We start from the raw sequence: 13,448 nt of genomic DNA, 5'->3' as shown, positions 1-13,448 counted from the left end.
ACACACACGCACACGCACACGCGCACACACGCACACACGCACACACGCACACACGCACACGCACACGCACACGCACGCACACACGCACACACGCACACACAGACCCACCGGCCGGGGTTGACACTGACCGCGCCCCAGCGCGCCACCACATGGGTGGAGCTGGTGGCCCTGACCGGGCGCAGCAACAAGACCTTCATCCGGAACCCGGTGACCTTCTGGGCCCGGATGGCCCAGACCGCCCTGACGGCCCTCATGGTGGGGGCCCTCTTCTGGCGCATTGAGCTGACACAGTCGGGCGCCCTCGGCCGCAGCGGCGCCCTCTTCTTCTTGATCACCTCGCTGGTCATGTCATCGGCCATGAGCTTCGTCCTGACCTTCCCGGTGGAGCGGTCCATCCTGCTGCGCGAGCAGATGAGCGAGATGTACTCCACCACCACGTACTACTGGTCTAAGTTCCTGAGGTGCGTGCGCGCGCGCGCATGTGTGTGTGTGAGGAGGCGGAGAAAAATGCCGTGGGGGGGGGGACAGGAGGAGAGGGGCTGCCAAAGTGCGGCGCATACGTCGCCCGAGGCTCGCGCGCTAACATTCTCGCTTTTTTGATGGCCGGGGGCATTGCGCACACTCGCACATGGCCACCGGGGGGGCCCCGCTCTTCTCGCCCCCTGCCGCATGGGATGGCCGTCCTGCCGTGCGACGACATATACGTGCCCATGCGTGCCACATGCGCCGCCGCCGCGCGGCCGCCTGCCAGTGAGCTGCCCTGGTCCTTCCTCTTCCCGATCATCTTCACCCTCATCGCCTACTTCATGCTGGACCTGGCCCTGGATGCGGGGAAGTTTTTCATCTTCCTATTTGTCCTGTGGATCTTGACCAGCCTGTCGGTGGGCATCGGGTGCGTGTGCCGCTGGGCTCCTCTTCCTTTTGCTTCTTGTGTGTGTGTGTGTGCGCGCGCGCGCTTCGTGCTCCGCTCGGCCGGCGACTGACACCAAGGTGACCCGGGGCGTGCCCCCTTCCGCGCACCCTTTGTGCACATCGCCGCCGCCTCTGCCCACAGTGTGGTGCTCGGGTCGGCCTTCTCCAATCCGGAGGCCGCGGTCACCGTGGCCCCGATTGTCATTGTTCCCCTGATGGTGCGCATACCTGGAGCAGCTTGCACGCGGGGGGGGGGGAGGCGGCGTGGCGGGGAGGAGAGGCATGCGCAGCATGTGTGGCCCTGGGGGAGAGGACGGCGAGAGCGGGCCCGAGGGGTGGGAGGGGCGGGGCCAGGCCAGGACAACGAGCGAGGCAAAGGGAGCAGGGGGGGGGGGAGGGACAGGAGGAAGAGGGGCGGGCGAGGGGGGGGGGGAAAAAGCAACCCTCGCACACGCACACACAGACGCTGATACACACGGCTGCCCTCTGCCGCTCTTGCCCCCAAGGTGTTCGGCGGGTTCTACATCAGCGCCGAGGACATGCCCTCCTGGCTCAGCTGGGTCCAGTACATTTCTCCGCACAAGTGGTCCTTCCAGGCGATCCTGATCAATGAGTTCCGCGGGGTCGAACTCCACTGCACGGAGAAGGAGTACATCGTCACGCCAGACGGGGCAAAGGTGCGAACAGGCCCACACACACACACACCCGCCCATTTATGTGAGCACGAGCGCGCGCGCGAGGCCGCTTTTTTAGATCCGGCATTGTGCACGGAACCGAGCGGCGGGGAGGGACAGCTGAGAGAGGGAGAGAGCGGTCAGCTCGTTGTCTATATTTTGCGGGGGTTTTATTTGCCCTTTTTCCCGTGCACGACACCGCCCCCTCGCATGTGGATGCCCATACTCACCGTTGGCGAGCCCACAACACAATGTCCGCCCCTGCGGGTGCCCCCGCTGCGCGGCCTCGCGCTGGCTGCCGGGTCTGCCCCCTTCTCCCACCCGGGGCCGTGTGTGTGTGTGTGTGTGTCTGTGGACAGATCTGCGCGGTTACCACCGGCGAGCAGGTCATCGAGCGCTTCGACATGGAGCCCACCGAGCGCTACATGTGGAAGTCCATCTGGATGCTGACCATCCTCTTTGTGTCCTTGAGAATCTGCGGCTGGCTGTTCCTCGTGTACCAGACCCGCCGTGCGACCGGCGCCGGCCGGTGGCGGCTCTGAGCGTCGGCCGCCGAGAACCTCAAGACGAGCCTGGTGTGTGTGCGCACGCGCGCACACGCGAGGGCCACAGAGAGGGCGCAAGAGACAGACAGAGAGAGAGAGAGAGAGCGTGCAGAGGGGACAAGAGACCGCCGCAGGAGCAAGGACGAGACCCAGAGAGAGGGGCTCACGCGGCGGGGAGCGCCCCCCGGCAACCAGGGCTCCTCGGTGCTGGCGGGCGGGCGGGCGCGCGCGCACACGCGCGCCCATCTGCCGACGGACCGGCATCCGTTCTGAAATAGATTCTGGCAGTCGAACCGCGCCTTTGCCGCCGGGCGTGTGGGCACTCTCGGCCGCGGGCTGGACCAAGGGGCGCGGAGGTCTGGGGCGAGTGAGGGAGGGAGGGGGGCGGGGCGAGTGCGTGCGTGCCCCACGCTCATTCTCGCCGCCCCTCTCTCCTCGGGCGGAGCGGGGATGGGCAGCAGTGCGCGCGGGGGCGGGGGGGGGGGGGGGGGGGGGGCCGGGGGGGGGGGGGGGGGGGGGGGGGGGGAGTTTCCGTGAGGGTAAGCATGGGAGCAAGCGAAGGGGAGGCCATGGGGGGGGGGGGGCTCGCGCGCCGGCGCCGCATTCAGCAAGTCGAGCAAGCCCGGGGGCGTGGGGACTGGCGGCCCCGAGGCCGGCTCCGTGGATAACACGCCGACCACCCGCCCTGCGCCCGCGGCGGCCGGGCCTGCCCGGCCGCGGACAGGATGGCCGAGACGAGAAGGGGCCGGCCGCGCCGGTGCGTCTGCGCACCTCGCTGCCCTCTTCCGGGCTGGGGTTCTCCCCCCCGCCCCCGAGGCTGCCGGTGGCATTTTCTCCGGGCCCGACCGGCTGGCGCTGGCACGAGGGGCGCGGGGGGGAGGGGGGGGGGGGGGGGGGGGGGGGGGCTCCCCCGGGGGAAAAGGGCCATTGGGTCTGTGTTCGGGGCAACCGCAGGAGCGCGCCCGGGCGGGGGCGTGCCTCCGCTGGGGCCCGGTTCCCAGGCAGCCGCGGGGCGGTGGTCTTTTGTGCGATCTGCACGGGCCCCTCGGCCGGGCGGGGGCCCCCGGGGCGCTGGGCCGATCTGGTGGGCCTCTCTTCGGCCGGTGGCCAGCCCGGGAGGGGGGGCGACGAGCGGTTTGTATACGCCCCCCTGTCCGCCCTTCGCCGCTCCCTTCCGCCCATTCCCCTTCCCCTCCCCCCCCCCCTCTCTCTCTCTCGCCCCTCCTGTGCCTCTTGTCGCGCCCACTCGCCTTTCCCCGCCCGGAGAAAGAGACACCACACAGCAACCATGGAGGCCGTCGTCTCCCAGTGCTTTGAGAGCATCCTCAGCCCGGCCGCCGGGTCCCGTGCGCAGGCCGAGGCCCAGCTGGACTCGCTCGGCAGCGATCCCGGTACCTGCGACGCGCCGTCTTTCCCCTGTCGCCGCCCTCGCCCCCGGCGCTGTTCGCTGGTCTTTGCGCGCATCCATGCGTGTGTGTATGTGTGTGTGTGTGTGTGTATGCTGACCCCGCCGCTCGCCGCCCGCCGCCCGCCGCGCAGGGTTTCCCCTTTTCTTGACTCGCGTCCTCCTGGACAAGACCTCCGCGCGGTCCTACCGCCAGGTGCGCAGGCGGAATGCCTTTGGCTGGGCACACGCGCGCACCGGGGGTCTGCGTGTGCCCCCGCTGAGCCTGTCCCCTTTCCTTTTCGCCCACTCACCCGGCTCTCCGGTGCATCTCCCCGCTGTGGGCCGTGGCTGGCGACGCACAGCTGTCGGTTACCACGCTCAAGCGCTACATCGGCCGCCACTGGGACAGTTCCTCGCCGGATGACACCTTCGTCGGGCCGGAGACGCCGGAGGACGTCAAGCGGACGATCCACGCGCAGCTGCTGCCGGCGCTGGCCGAGGAGGACCGCTCGCTCCGTCTGCTGATCGTGCGTCCCATGGGGTTTCCCCTGTGCGATGGGGTTGGGGGGGGGGGGGGGGGGGGGGGGGCGGGGAGGCGAGGCTGGTGACCTCTTCTTTGCCCGCTCGGCTGCCCGTACATCGCGCTGGCTGTGAGTCGGGCTGGGCATTGCCCTGCTGCTCGCTGAGTCTGACACAAACGCTCACCCACGCCCACTCATCCACCCACCCACGCATTTCCAGGCCAACTTGATCGCCATCATCGCGGCGCACGACTGGCCCACCAACTGGCCGGAGCTCTGGCCCTTCCTGCTTTCCTCGCTGAAGTCCTACAGCTCGGCCACCGGCGAGGTGCCGGCCGTGTCCTACGGGTCGGTGTTCGCTCTATCCGGTGCGTGTGCCTCCTTCCGGGGCTGTCTCTCGTGCCGGCTCCATTGGTGGCCCTTTCGGAGGCCCTGCTCGCGTCGCATGGCGCGCCGCGCATTGCACGCCGCGCGCCGCCTGGCGGCCCAAGCCCCTCTCGCCTGCCCGTCTCACACGCGTGCGCCTGCTTGCTCAGAGTTCATCGACCAAATCCCGACGTCCCTCCTGCTGGAGATGGCGGCCGACCTGCTGCCCACCCTGCACGGCATTGTGGCCGACAACGCGGTGCGTCCCCGGGGGCCCGGGGCTCTTTTGGGTTTTCCCTGTGCCGCGCGACGGCCAGCGCGGGGGCCGCCCCCTTCGCCGAACTAAACTCCCTGTTGTTGCCCCTTCCCGCCGGGGCCCGGTCCGTGGACAGTGCCCGCTCCCCCTGCGCGCGCGCACTCTGCGCATCTTCGGCACCGTGTGCCAGGCCCTCTCGGCGCATCTGGACACCGACCGGTCGGTCATCAAGAACATCGCCACCACCTACTTCCCCAACTGGGTGGCCCTGCTGCAGGGGCTCTTGTGCGTGCTCCCCCCCCCCCCCCCCCCCCCCCCCCCCCCAGTGGGCCCCTTGCCGGCCGGTGACTGATGCTTTGCCCGGGGTGCGGCCTCTTCGGGTCCTCGGCGCGCCAGCCAAACCCTCTCGCCGGATTGCATTGCCGGCCATTCCGACAAGGATGGCCTCCTGCTGGAGGCGCTCCATGTGCTGGGCAACCTGTCGGAGAGCTTCCCCAAGCTGGTGGACGCCTCGCTGCCGACCTTCCTGCTGTATGTGGGCAACTTGCTGCTGAATCTGAAGACTCGGTGCGTGGGACGTCGCGCCATGCAGGGCTGGGGCACGGGCGGGAGGGGGCTGCGCCTGCCCCTGTCCTCTGGTTGCCATGTGCGCGGGGAGGGCACCCCTGTGGCCCGTACTGACCGGTTCTGCGCCTGCTGCGGGTGTGGGCCCATGCGCTGGCCCCATACGCGACCACCCTCCCCACATAAAATGAATGTACACACAGCTTCCGCGAGGAGATCCTCGAGTCCGAGGAGGCGTCCGTGTCTTCGAATGACGGGGACAACGTCAGCTTCTCGTACCTGCTGCAGTCGCTTATGGAGTTCTTCCAGGTGGCCTTCACCCGGTCGACCTTCCGCAAGCTCTTGCGCCCGGAGCTCCCGAACCTGGTGCCGGTGCTGCTGGAATACATGCAGATCAGCGACTCGAAGGTGCGCACTCCTCTTGCCCTTCTCCGTATGAGGGGCCGGGAAGCAGGCCAGACACTCCTCTGCTCCCTCTCTTTTTCTCTTTTCTCTTTTTCTCTCCCTCTTTCTCTTTTTCTCTTTTTCTCTTTTTCTCCCTCTCTTTTTCTCTCCCTCCCTCTCCCCCTCCCCCTCCCCCTCCCTCCGCCTGCATTCTTGTCAAAGGATTCTAACCATTGCCCGGGCTTGGCTGGGGGCATGTCGGTGCGCCCGCGCAGATCTCCCTCTGGCTTGAGGATCTGGAGGCCTTCCTGAGCGAGGACGACCCGGATACCTTTGCCTTCAGTTGCCGGATCACGGCCGAGCGCTTGCTCTTCTCCATGCTGTCCGGCACGACCGGGGCCTTCCAGCGGGCTGCCTGTCAGGCGGTGGTCACCTCGGCGCAGGAGATCGCCGGCCAGCAGCTCTCCCTGACCAAGTATGTGTTGCCATGGAGCGGGCCTTGCTCGCGTGGTGGCTGCCTCCCCCCATGCCCCGATGCCCCGATGCTGACAATGTGTATGCATGTGCTCGTGTGCCCCCTCTGGCTTGTGTCTCAGCTGGAAGCTCTTCGAGGCGTCGATGCTCATCATCGGCCGGTCATGCGAGGAGATCGCCGAGACCCTGCCCGAGCTGGATTTGGCCAGCTATGTGACGGCGGTGGTGCTGCCCTGTCTGCAGATCAAGGGTGCGCTTTTCGAGAGAGAGAGAGAGAGAGAGAGAAAGAGAGAGAGAGAGAGAGCACACGATGGGTGTATGACGCATGTGCGCATGTGTGCGCGAGGCGGGGGCGCTGGTTCCCGGGCTGGTGGCCTCTTTGCGTATGGCTGGCGGCTAACCCGGGACGCTTCCGGCCCGACCTGTCGGGCCCCCCTTGACAGAGCTCCCCTTCCTGAGTGGCCGTGCCCTTTGGCTGTCCAGTGAGCTGGCTGCCCATCTGCCCATTGGCCTGGCGGAGAAGATCTACGAGTACTCGATTGAGCGCTTGGACCCGGAGTTCCCGGTCCCCCTGCGCGTGGCGGCCCTGCGGGCGATTCACAAGTGCGTGGAGCAGGGTGTGGGGGACGTGTCGGTGTGGCCGTTGGGCCTGACCCGGGAGCTGCCCTTCCCAGGGGAGGCGCGGCAACCGATTGCCCGGCTGTCGGCTCTTTTCCGTGCTTCCTCTCTGCCCTCCTCCCTTTTTTTTTTTTTGGTGATCCTCCCCTGCCCCCGCTTACGCCATCTCCTCCTCTTCCCGATGCAGCTTCGTGGATATCATGGACCCGTCGCGCACGTCGGCGCACGCGGAGTTCCTCCTGCGCAACCTGCCGCTGCTCATCCACTCGATGTTTGATGGCGGTGCGGTGTCGATCGAGGCGCACACGAGCGACATGCACATCCTCATCCTGGACACGCTGCAGAGCATTGTCAACGTGCGTGCGCCTGGGGCCCGCCTGGCGTGTGTGTGTGTGTGTGTGTGTGTGTGTGTGTGTGTGTGTGTGTGTGTGTGTGTGTGTGTGTGTGTGTGTGTGTGTGTGGATGCTTGTCCTTTTGCTGGGGGCGGGAGGGGCGGCTTCTTGACCGTGTGTTTTGTGCTGGGGTATTGTGCTGACCAGGGGTGTTCCCCTTCCTCGCTTCCTCTTTCCCTGCTCTCCTTCGTTCCCTGTTTCTCCTCCTGCTCCTCTCCTGCTATCCTCGGGTGTGCAGTCCAATGTCCAATGTGCCGTGCGCCTGGGCACGGAGCTGGTCCAGCCGCTGCTGGATCTTTGGGTGAAGACCCGTTCGGATGTCATGATCGGGCCGCTGTACGTGGCCCTGATCGGGGCTCTGGTGCCGGAGAGCCTTCCGGTCAACGAGCTGGTGACTCGGGCCTCGTGCATGATCCTGTCGGAGTCGAGCCCGGATACGGAGGTCCTCCTGTCGGTGCGTGCGGTGGCGGCCGAGGGGCCTCCTACTTGAGGGCTTTCCCTTGTCGGGGTCCCATCTTGCTTTCTTTTTGTTCTTGCCCTCGCTCTCGCCCCCTCCCTCTCCCTTCCCCCTCCCTCTCCCTCCCCCCTTCTCGTGCCACATATGTTGGCCGCTCACTGACCTAGTGGCATTTTCCACTGCTGCACGCATGTCCAGTCGGCCTTCGAGCTGCTCGGGACATGCATTCGCCATGTGCCGCAAACGTCGGTGGATGACCTGCTGCAAGTGGCCCTGCCGGTGACGGTGGCCGTCATGAACAAGCACCTGGGGGACTCGTACATTCAGCAGCACTCGGCGTATGTGCTGCGGTATGCGCTGCACCGGTCGCCGCGGAGCCTGGCAAGCGTGCTGCTGGCGCCGGACATGAGCGTCCTGTCGGTGGCCGTGTCGCATGTGGTGGGCTTGCTGACGGCCGTGGAGCCGGGGCTTGGCAATGGCGGCGGGCCCGGGGCCGGCGGGGCGTCGGCCGGATCGGCCGGCAACTTGGATTACGTGGCGCCGGATGCCGGGGCCGGGGACGACACCTGCTCGCTGGCCCTGCCGGCCCTGTGTGTGCAGCTGATTCGCCGGCGCCAGGAGTGTGGCCTGGCCGATGGGGACCTGAACCGGCTGCTGGATGCGCTGCTGCTGCGCCTGGAGCGGCGTCCCTCGCGGGGCCTGCGCCAGCAGCTGGTGCTGGCCTTCGCGCGGCTGATCCTCTCAGATGCCGGGGCCACCACTGGCTTCCTGTCGGCCTGGCAGTCGTCGGCCACCGGGGCCAATGGGCTGGTGGTGCTGCTGGATGGGTGGTCCGCGACGGACTTCGACTCGGACCTGCACACGGTGCTCAGGTGCGTGTGGGGCATTTTCCTTTGCCATCCTCGCCTTCTTTTTTTTTCTTTTTTTTTCCCTTGGTCCCTGTCCCCCGGGGGGCCACCTCGCCCGGGGCCGGGGCCGGGGCCGGAGTGGGTGGGTGGCATGCGACTGACCTTCGGCTCGTGCACGCCGGGCCGTGTCGTCTGGGCCTGCCTTCGGCACTGGTGGTGGCGGTGGTGGTGGCGGTGGTGGTGGTGGTGGGGTGGCCACAGCGCCCGGGCCCTGGCCACGCTCATGAGCATGAAGATCTCCCCGCTGTACCAGATCCCGGTGTCTTACTCGTCGATCTTCGATGCCCCGGAGTCCAAGGGCAAGCGCGCCACGCGCTCGGCCAAGGCCAAGGGTGCGTGTACACTTGTGCGCATGCTTCTTTCTGGGAGGGGCCTTCGCGCGGCTGACTCCTCCGCTCCGCACCCCGGTGGTCCTCTGTCCCTGTGTCCCTGGTTTTGTGTCCGCCGGTGTGCCCCTTTTTTTTTGTCGCGCCCTGCTGGGCCATTTGCCTCCGCGCCCTCGCCCCATCGCATTTGTCGATATACCGTCACCCCCTCCCCCCCCCCCCCCCTTGGCATGGCCAGCCGCCAAGGAGACCGCCGTGGTCATCCCGGCGCAGTTCTGGGCCCTGAAGTCCCTGGTGACCACCGCGCACCTGGCCCTGCAGGAGCACACCCTGATCACCGGGAACCTGGCCCGGCAGAAGGACATCCTGCTGGGCGGCCAGGCGGCCGGCCGGGGCGCCGACAGCGATGACGAGCATTCCTCCGACAGCGACGGCTCCGACGAGGAGGGCGGCGGCTCGGGCATGCCCTCCTTCGAGGCGTCCACCGGGTCGCCCTTCTCCGACCCCAAGGCGCTGAGTTTCCTGGCCGGTGCGTGTGCCATGTGCCATATGTCCGACACATGCGTGGGCTGGCTCCCCTGTGTCCTTCTTTTCCGCCGGGGTTCTGACCGTGCCGCCACATATATATATATATATATGTATATCCATGACGATGGCATATGCACCACCCACCCACACGCGCACACGACATGCACACACCGCGGGCCGCATGGGTGTACACACCCCGGCGGACACACCCACACGGCAGAGTACGGCCTGAGCGAGGACTTCTTCGACAGCGACCCGATCGGCGGCGGGACCGACGCCTCGATTGACCAGGACTTCGATGTCTTCGAGTCGGATTTCGGCCCTGGCGCCCTGCCTGGCCTGCTGGTGCGTGCACACTTGCGCCCCATCCACGCTCTCTCCCCCCCCCCTTCCACAGCGAGGCGGTCGGTCGGGAAGAGAGCATGAGGACGGCGGAGGCGCGCGGCCCGCGCACGTGTGCGCTGAGCACCGCGGGCCGCAGCAGATGCAGCCTCCCCCCCCTCTTGGCCTGGCCGTTCAGCCACCCGCCGCCGGGGAGACGCAGGAAACCGCCCCCCCCCGGCCGGCGGACGCTCGACACTAACATGCACTATTTCGTCTCCGCGTTCCGCCCCGTGGTGTGCTGCCTCGCCCTGCCCCGTCCCCCCCCCCCCCCCCCCCCCCCGGGCATGTTGCCCTGCCTGCCTGCCTGCCATGCGCGTCGACTAATCCCCTGCCCGCTGCCGATGTGTTCGGTTTGCCCCCCCCCCCCCCCCCCCCCCCCGCCCCCCCCCCCGGCCTCACAGCCCGCCATGTTCGACATCTTCATCGGCCTCTCGAAGCAGGACATCTGCCAATCGACCCGCGAGTCGCTCACGGGCAGCGAGGTGGCGGCGATGACCAAGTTCTTCCAGGCTGCCAACGAGCAGCACGTGGCTGCTCCGGTCAGTGATAAGTGAAAATGGCGTTCGGCGGACGGGCGCCCCACGGCGTATCGTTGTAGATTGGCGCCGGTTCTGATGTGCGCCGGTTCTGGGATCTGGTTCTGGGGCGCGTTCCCCACAATCCCCGGCAGCCGGTTTGATGCTTGCCCGCGCGGCCGTGCGCCGGCAGGTAGCCCCCTCCCCCCCCCCCCCCCCCCGCCCCCCGTGCATGTGTGTATGTCTCTTGTTTTGTGTGTGCGGGCGCCAGCCACCACGCGCTGTGCGCACCTCTCCTCCCTCGCCACATGGGGCGCGTACACCTCTCCTTCGGAGTCCCGTGTATGGTCAATAAAAAAACCCGGCCCTTCCTCGCGTTGCACATGGGCTGGGCGCGTTCTCGATGGGTGTGCGGCGAGTTGGGCACCGTGCCCCCCCACCCCCCCCCGGGTCCGGGGGACGAGCGGCAAGGGCGCGCGCATATCATTGACACATTCCATTGCTGCTCGGGCAGGGCGTGGCCCGGGTCGGCACACTATCGCGTATCGCCACATCATACGGTCCTGGCAATCGAGCATCCGGCGACGGCGCCCCGACGAGATAGCTTGCCGGGGTGGTGTAATGATCTGGCGCTGGGCGCCGTGTCGATTGTGGGGGACGGGCCTGTGTGTGTGCGTGTGTAGGGGAGAGAGAGGGGGGGGCGGGGAGGGAGAGAGGGGTATGTACATGTGAGTGTGCGTGCGTGTGCTTACATATGCGTACGAGTGCGTGTGCGAGTGTCTGTGTCTGTGTGTCGGACATCGCCCGGTATGGCGAGGGTGCAGAGAGGCGCTGGAAGGGCAGGACGGTGGCGATGGGGGGCCGGAATTTATGTGCTCCCTGGCGCGCGCGCCTCCGGGCCCCCGGGCGAGTGTCGGGTGTGCTGTGGCATTGGGCCGCCACATTCCGCTCGGGACACGGCCCGGCAGCCAGGCCTGGATGGCGCCTGCCACAGGCGGGCGCGAGGGGGCGCGAGGGTGGCCAAAGGACTGGAAAGTAGGGGGCTGCCTGCGTGCCTGTGTGCGCCATGGCTGCCGCGCCGCTACGCTGCCTGGCGTTCCCCCCTGCCCGCCCGCCCCCCCCCCCTCCCTGCCGCCCCCCTGGGGTGGGCCGGGTCGTGGCCGGAGGGCGGCAGCCGATAAAAAGGAGATGCCATGACGCGGGTCAGCGTGGACCCTGTCCCAAAGGCCCGATTGCTAGTATTACGCTGCACACCATTGCATTTCCCTCGCACGCCTCTTCCCTGCCCTTCCTCCCTGCTGCGACCTTCGCCCGACGCGCGCACGCCTTGCCTTGTGGCCGCCCAGATCCCTGTCGCACAGCCCCTGTGCCCGCGCACCACATCGCCCTCCATCCCCACGCTCTTGCGCACGCGCAGCAGCACTAGAGACACACATACAAGCACCACCAGGTACGGCCCGTGCGCGCCTTGCTCTGTCCCGCGTGTATGGCCATGGGCGCAAGGCTTTTTTCTGCAAAGAACACGGCCACGCGCACGTGCAAGGCGGCGGCCGGCCCGGGCAAGTCCCGATGGTGTCGCCGGCGCCCAGTGGGTGTGGGACGCCCGCATGGCACCGGGCGTGACCTCTTCTCCACTTCCTAACCTCCGAGCCGCCGCCCTCCTCCCCCCCCCCCGCATGCCGCAACCACCGCACTGCTGGGTCGCTGTTTCCCGGGCGCCGCACGCGCACGCCCCCATGATGGTCCCCCCCCCCCCTCACCCCTGGTTGATCGACGTATACATGCAGCCTCCTCGAGAATGACCGGTGCGTTGTGAGGCGGCCTTTGCCCTTTCGCCCTGTGGCGCGGGCACCGGAAGCGGTCGCCCAGCGGGGGGCATGCACGCGCTCAGACACTCACCTGCTCTGCCCCTTTGTTGGCCACCCGTCCGCCCGCCGGAGGAAGACCTTCACATTGGACAGGACGCGCACCACGGCGAGGTGGCCACTTCGCCGACCCTGGCCGACCAGGACATGCCGGCATCCATTCGCAGCCTCAAGGAGGCGGTGATGGACGCCACCCGCCGCCAGGGCCTCCTGGTCCGGGAGGAGACATCGCGCGCGCTGGACGAGATGCTCGGCCGCGGCGCCGACACGGCGGCTGAGGGTGCGTGGGACGACGACTTAGCGCATTTGCCATGTGTCTGCAGGAAGGGGGAGGGCATCATCCATTTACGCGCGTGTGAGGCTGTCGAGCATGAAGTGGTGGCCGCTGCCCTCTTTTTGTCGGTGAGATGGGGGGGGGGCATGCTGGCGCATGAGGGCAACCTCGCTGACCGTGAGAGGCCCGGCGCCCCTTTCTTCTCGTTGACGTGTGTGTATATGTGTGTGTGTGTGTGTGCATCGGCGGGTGAATGGGCGCCGTGTACCACACCCCACCAGCCGCCTCGACCCCGGACCATGAGGATGGCCACGACGGCGCCGACACCAACGTCCCCGGCACCGAGGCCGACTTGGCCACGGCCAACACCAATGACGGGGCGACGCCGTCATGCTGCTCGGCGCGCCCGGCCGAGGCCCAGGCGGACGCGGCGCACGAGGAGGACGCCCATGGCGGCGCGACCACCGACCACGAGACGACCACCTCGGAGAGCGGCGCACTTCACCCGAGTGAGGAGACCACGTCGCCGCTGGTGGGCACCGGGCAGCCGGGCGAGCTCGACGGGCTGGAGCGCAGCGACACGGCCGACGCCTCGCTGCCGGGCGGCCAGACACCCGAGCCCATGCGCCCGATGGACACGGCGGCGGCGGCCGCCGCCGCCGCCGAGAACAACCCGGCCGCGGAGCTGGCTGCCCCGGCCGACTCGGACAACAATGCCGAGCCCGAGGAGGAGCCGCTGGTGGCTGGGGGCCGTGTGCCGGGGGCGGACGCCCAGCCGGCCGGGGCCGGGCCCGGGGCCGAGGCCGAGTCGGTGCCCGCCACGCCGGGCTGCTGCGACACCATGACCGACGCGGCTGATGCCGAGAACGCCGACGAGCCGGAGCCCCACCCGAAGGGCCCCCTGGCGCCGGGCTTCCTGGCCACCTTCATTCGCGAGCGGCTGGCCCGCGAGACCAACAAGCGCCGGCGGAGCCCGAGCCCGCGGTCGGACACCAAGCACGAGGTCCAGGCCGAGCTGGTGGGGTTCTCCTCGTACCCGGAGCAGGTCCAGCGGGTGGCCCGGAAGGAGGGCTTCGCCCTGAACATCATGATTGCTGG

General features: G+C 68.1%; 3 protein-coding genes across 4 annotated transcripts in view; all 3 read left to right on the top strand.

The window, feature by feature from the left end:
- H696_05569 overlaps nt 1-2,193 on the top strand; it is a gene marked incomplete at its 5' end in the record, with an annotated part of 5,114 nt that extends 2,921 nt beyond the window's left edge. The window contains 5 exons of one of the 2 annotated variants that reach the window (XM_009499382.1): nt 103-461; nt 752-892; nt 1,055-1,130; nt 1,419-1,589; nt 1,946-2,193. In XM_009499382.1, coding sequence (XP_009497657.1) covers nt 103-461; nt 752-892; nt 1,055-1,130; nt 1,419-1,589; nt 1,946-2,128 — 930 coding nt within the window. In that variant the 3' untranslated portion in view covers nt 2,129-2,193. Of the gene's footprint in view, nt 1-102; nt 654-751; nt 893-1,054; nt 1,131-1,418; nt 1,590-1,945 lie in introns of those variants that run through there. The other variant, XM_009499383.1, reaches the window with a different exon arrangement.
- Nucleotides 2,194-3,343: 1,150 nt separating this feature from the next.
- On the top strand, nt 3,344-10,420 carry H696_05568 (hypothetical protein). The gene is made up of 18 exons (XM_009499381.1): nt 3,344-3,522; nt 3,671-3,732; nt 3,881-4,045; nt 4,260-4,407; nt 4,576-4,664; nt 4,798-4,946; nt 5,058-5,228; nt 5,429-5,633; nt 5,885-6,084; nt 6,206-6,333; nt 6,527-6,686; nt 6,889-7,057; nt 7,332-7,547; nt 7,749-8,422; nt 8,660-8,790; nt 9,023-9,313; nt 9,533-9,657; nt 10,098-10,420. Exons 1-18 carry the CDS (start codon nt 3,420-3,422, stop codon nt 10,248-10,250), a joined length of 3,339 nt encoding a protein of 1,112 aa, XP_009497656.1. The 5' UTR covers nt 3,344-3,419; the 3' UTR covers nt 10,251-10,420.
- A 1,656-nt stretch (nt 10,421-12,076) lies between these two features.
- The window catches only part of H696_05567 (hypothetical protein), a 4,422-nt gene continuing 3,050 nt past the window's right edge, over nt 12,077-13,448 (top strand). Inside the window, exons 1-2 of the mRNA XM_009499380.1 lie at nt 12,077-12,356; nt 12,632-13,448. Coding sequence (XP_009497655.1) covers nt 12,089-12,356; nt 12,632-13,448 — 1,085 coding nt within the window. The 5' untranslated portion in view covers nt 12,077-12,088. The remainder of the gene's footprint in view (nt 12,357-12,631) is intronic.

The sequence above is a fragment of the Fonticula alba genome (assembly GCF_000388065.1).
Source record: "Fonticula alba strain ATCC 38817 unplaced genomic scaffold supercont2.12, whole genome shotgun sequence".
NCBI lineage: Eukaryota > Rotosphaerida > Fonticulaceae > Fonticula > Fonticula alba.
Note: the sequence above shows the minus strand (reverse complement) of the source record. Positions and strands in the feature narration are given on the sequence as shown.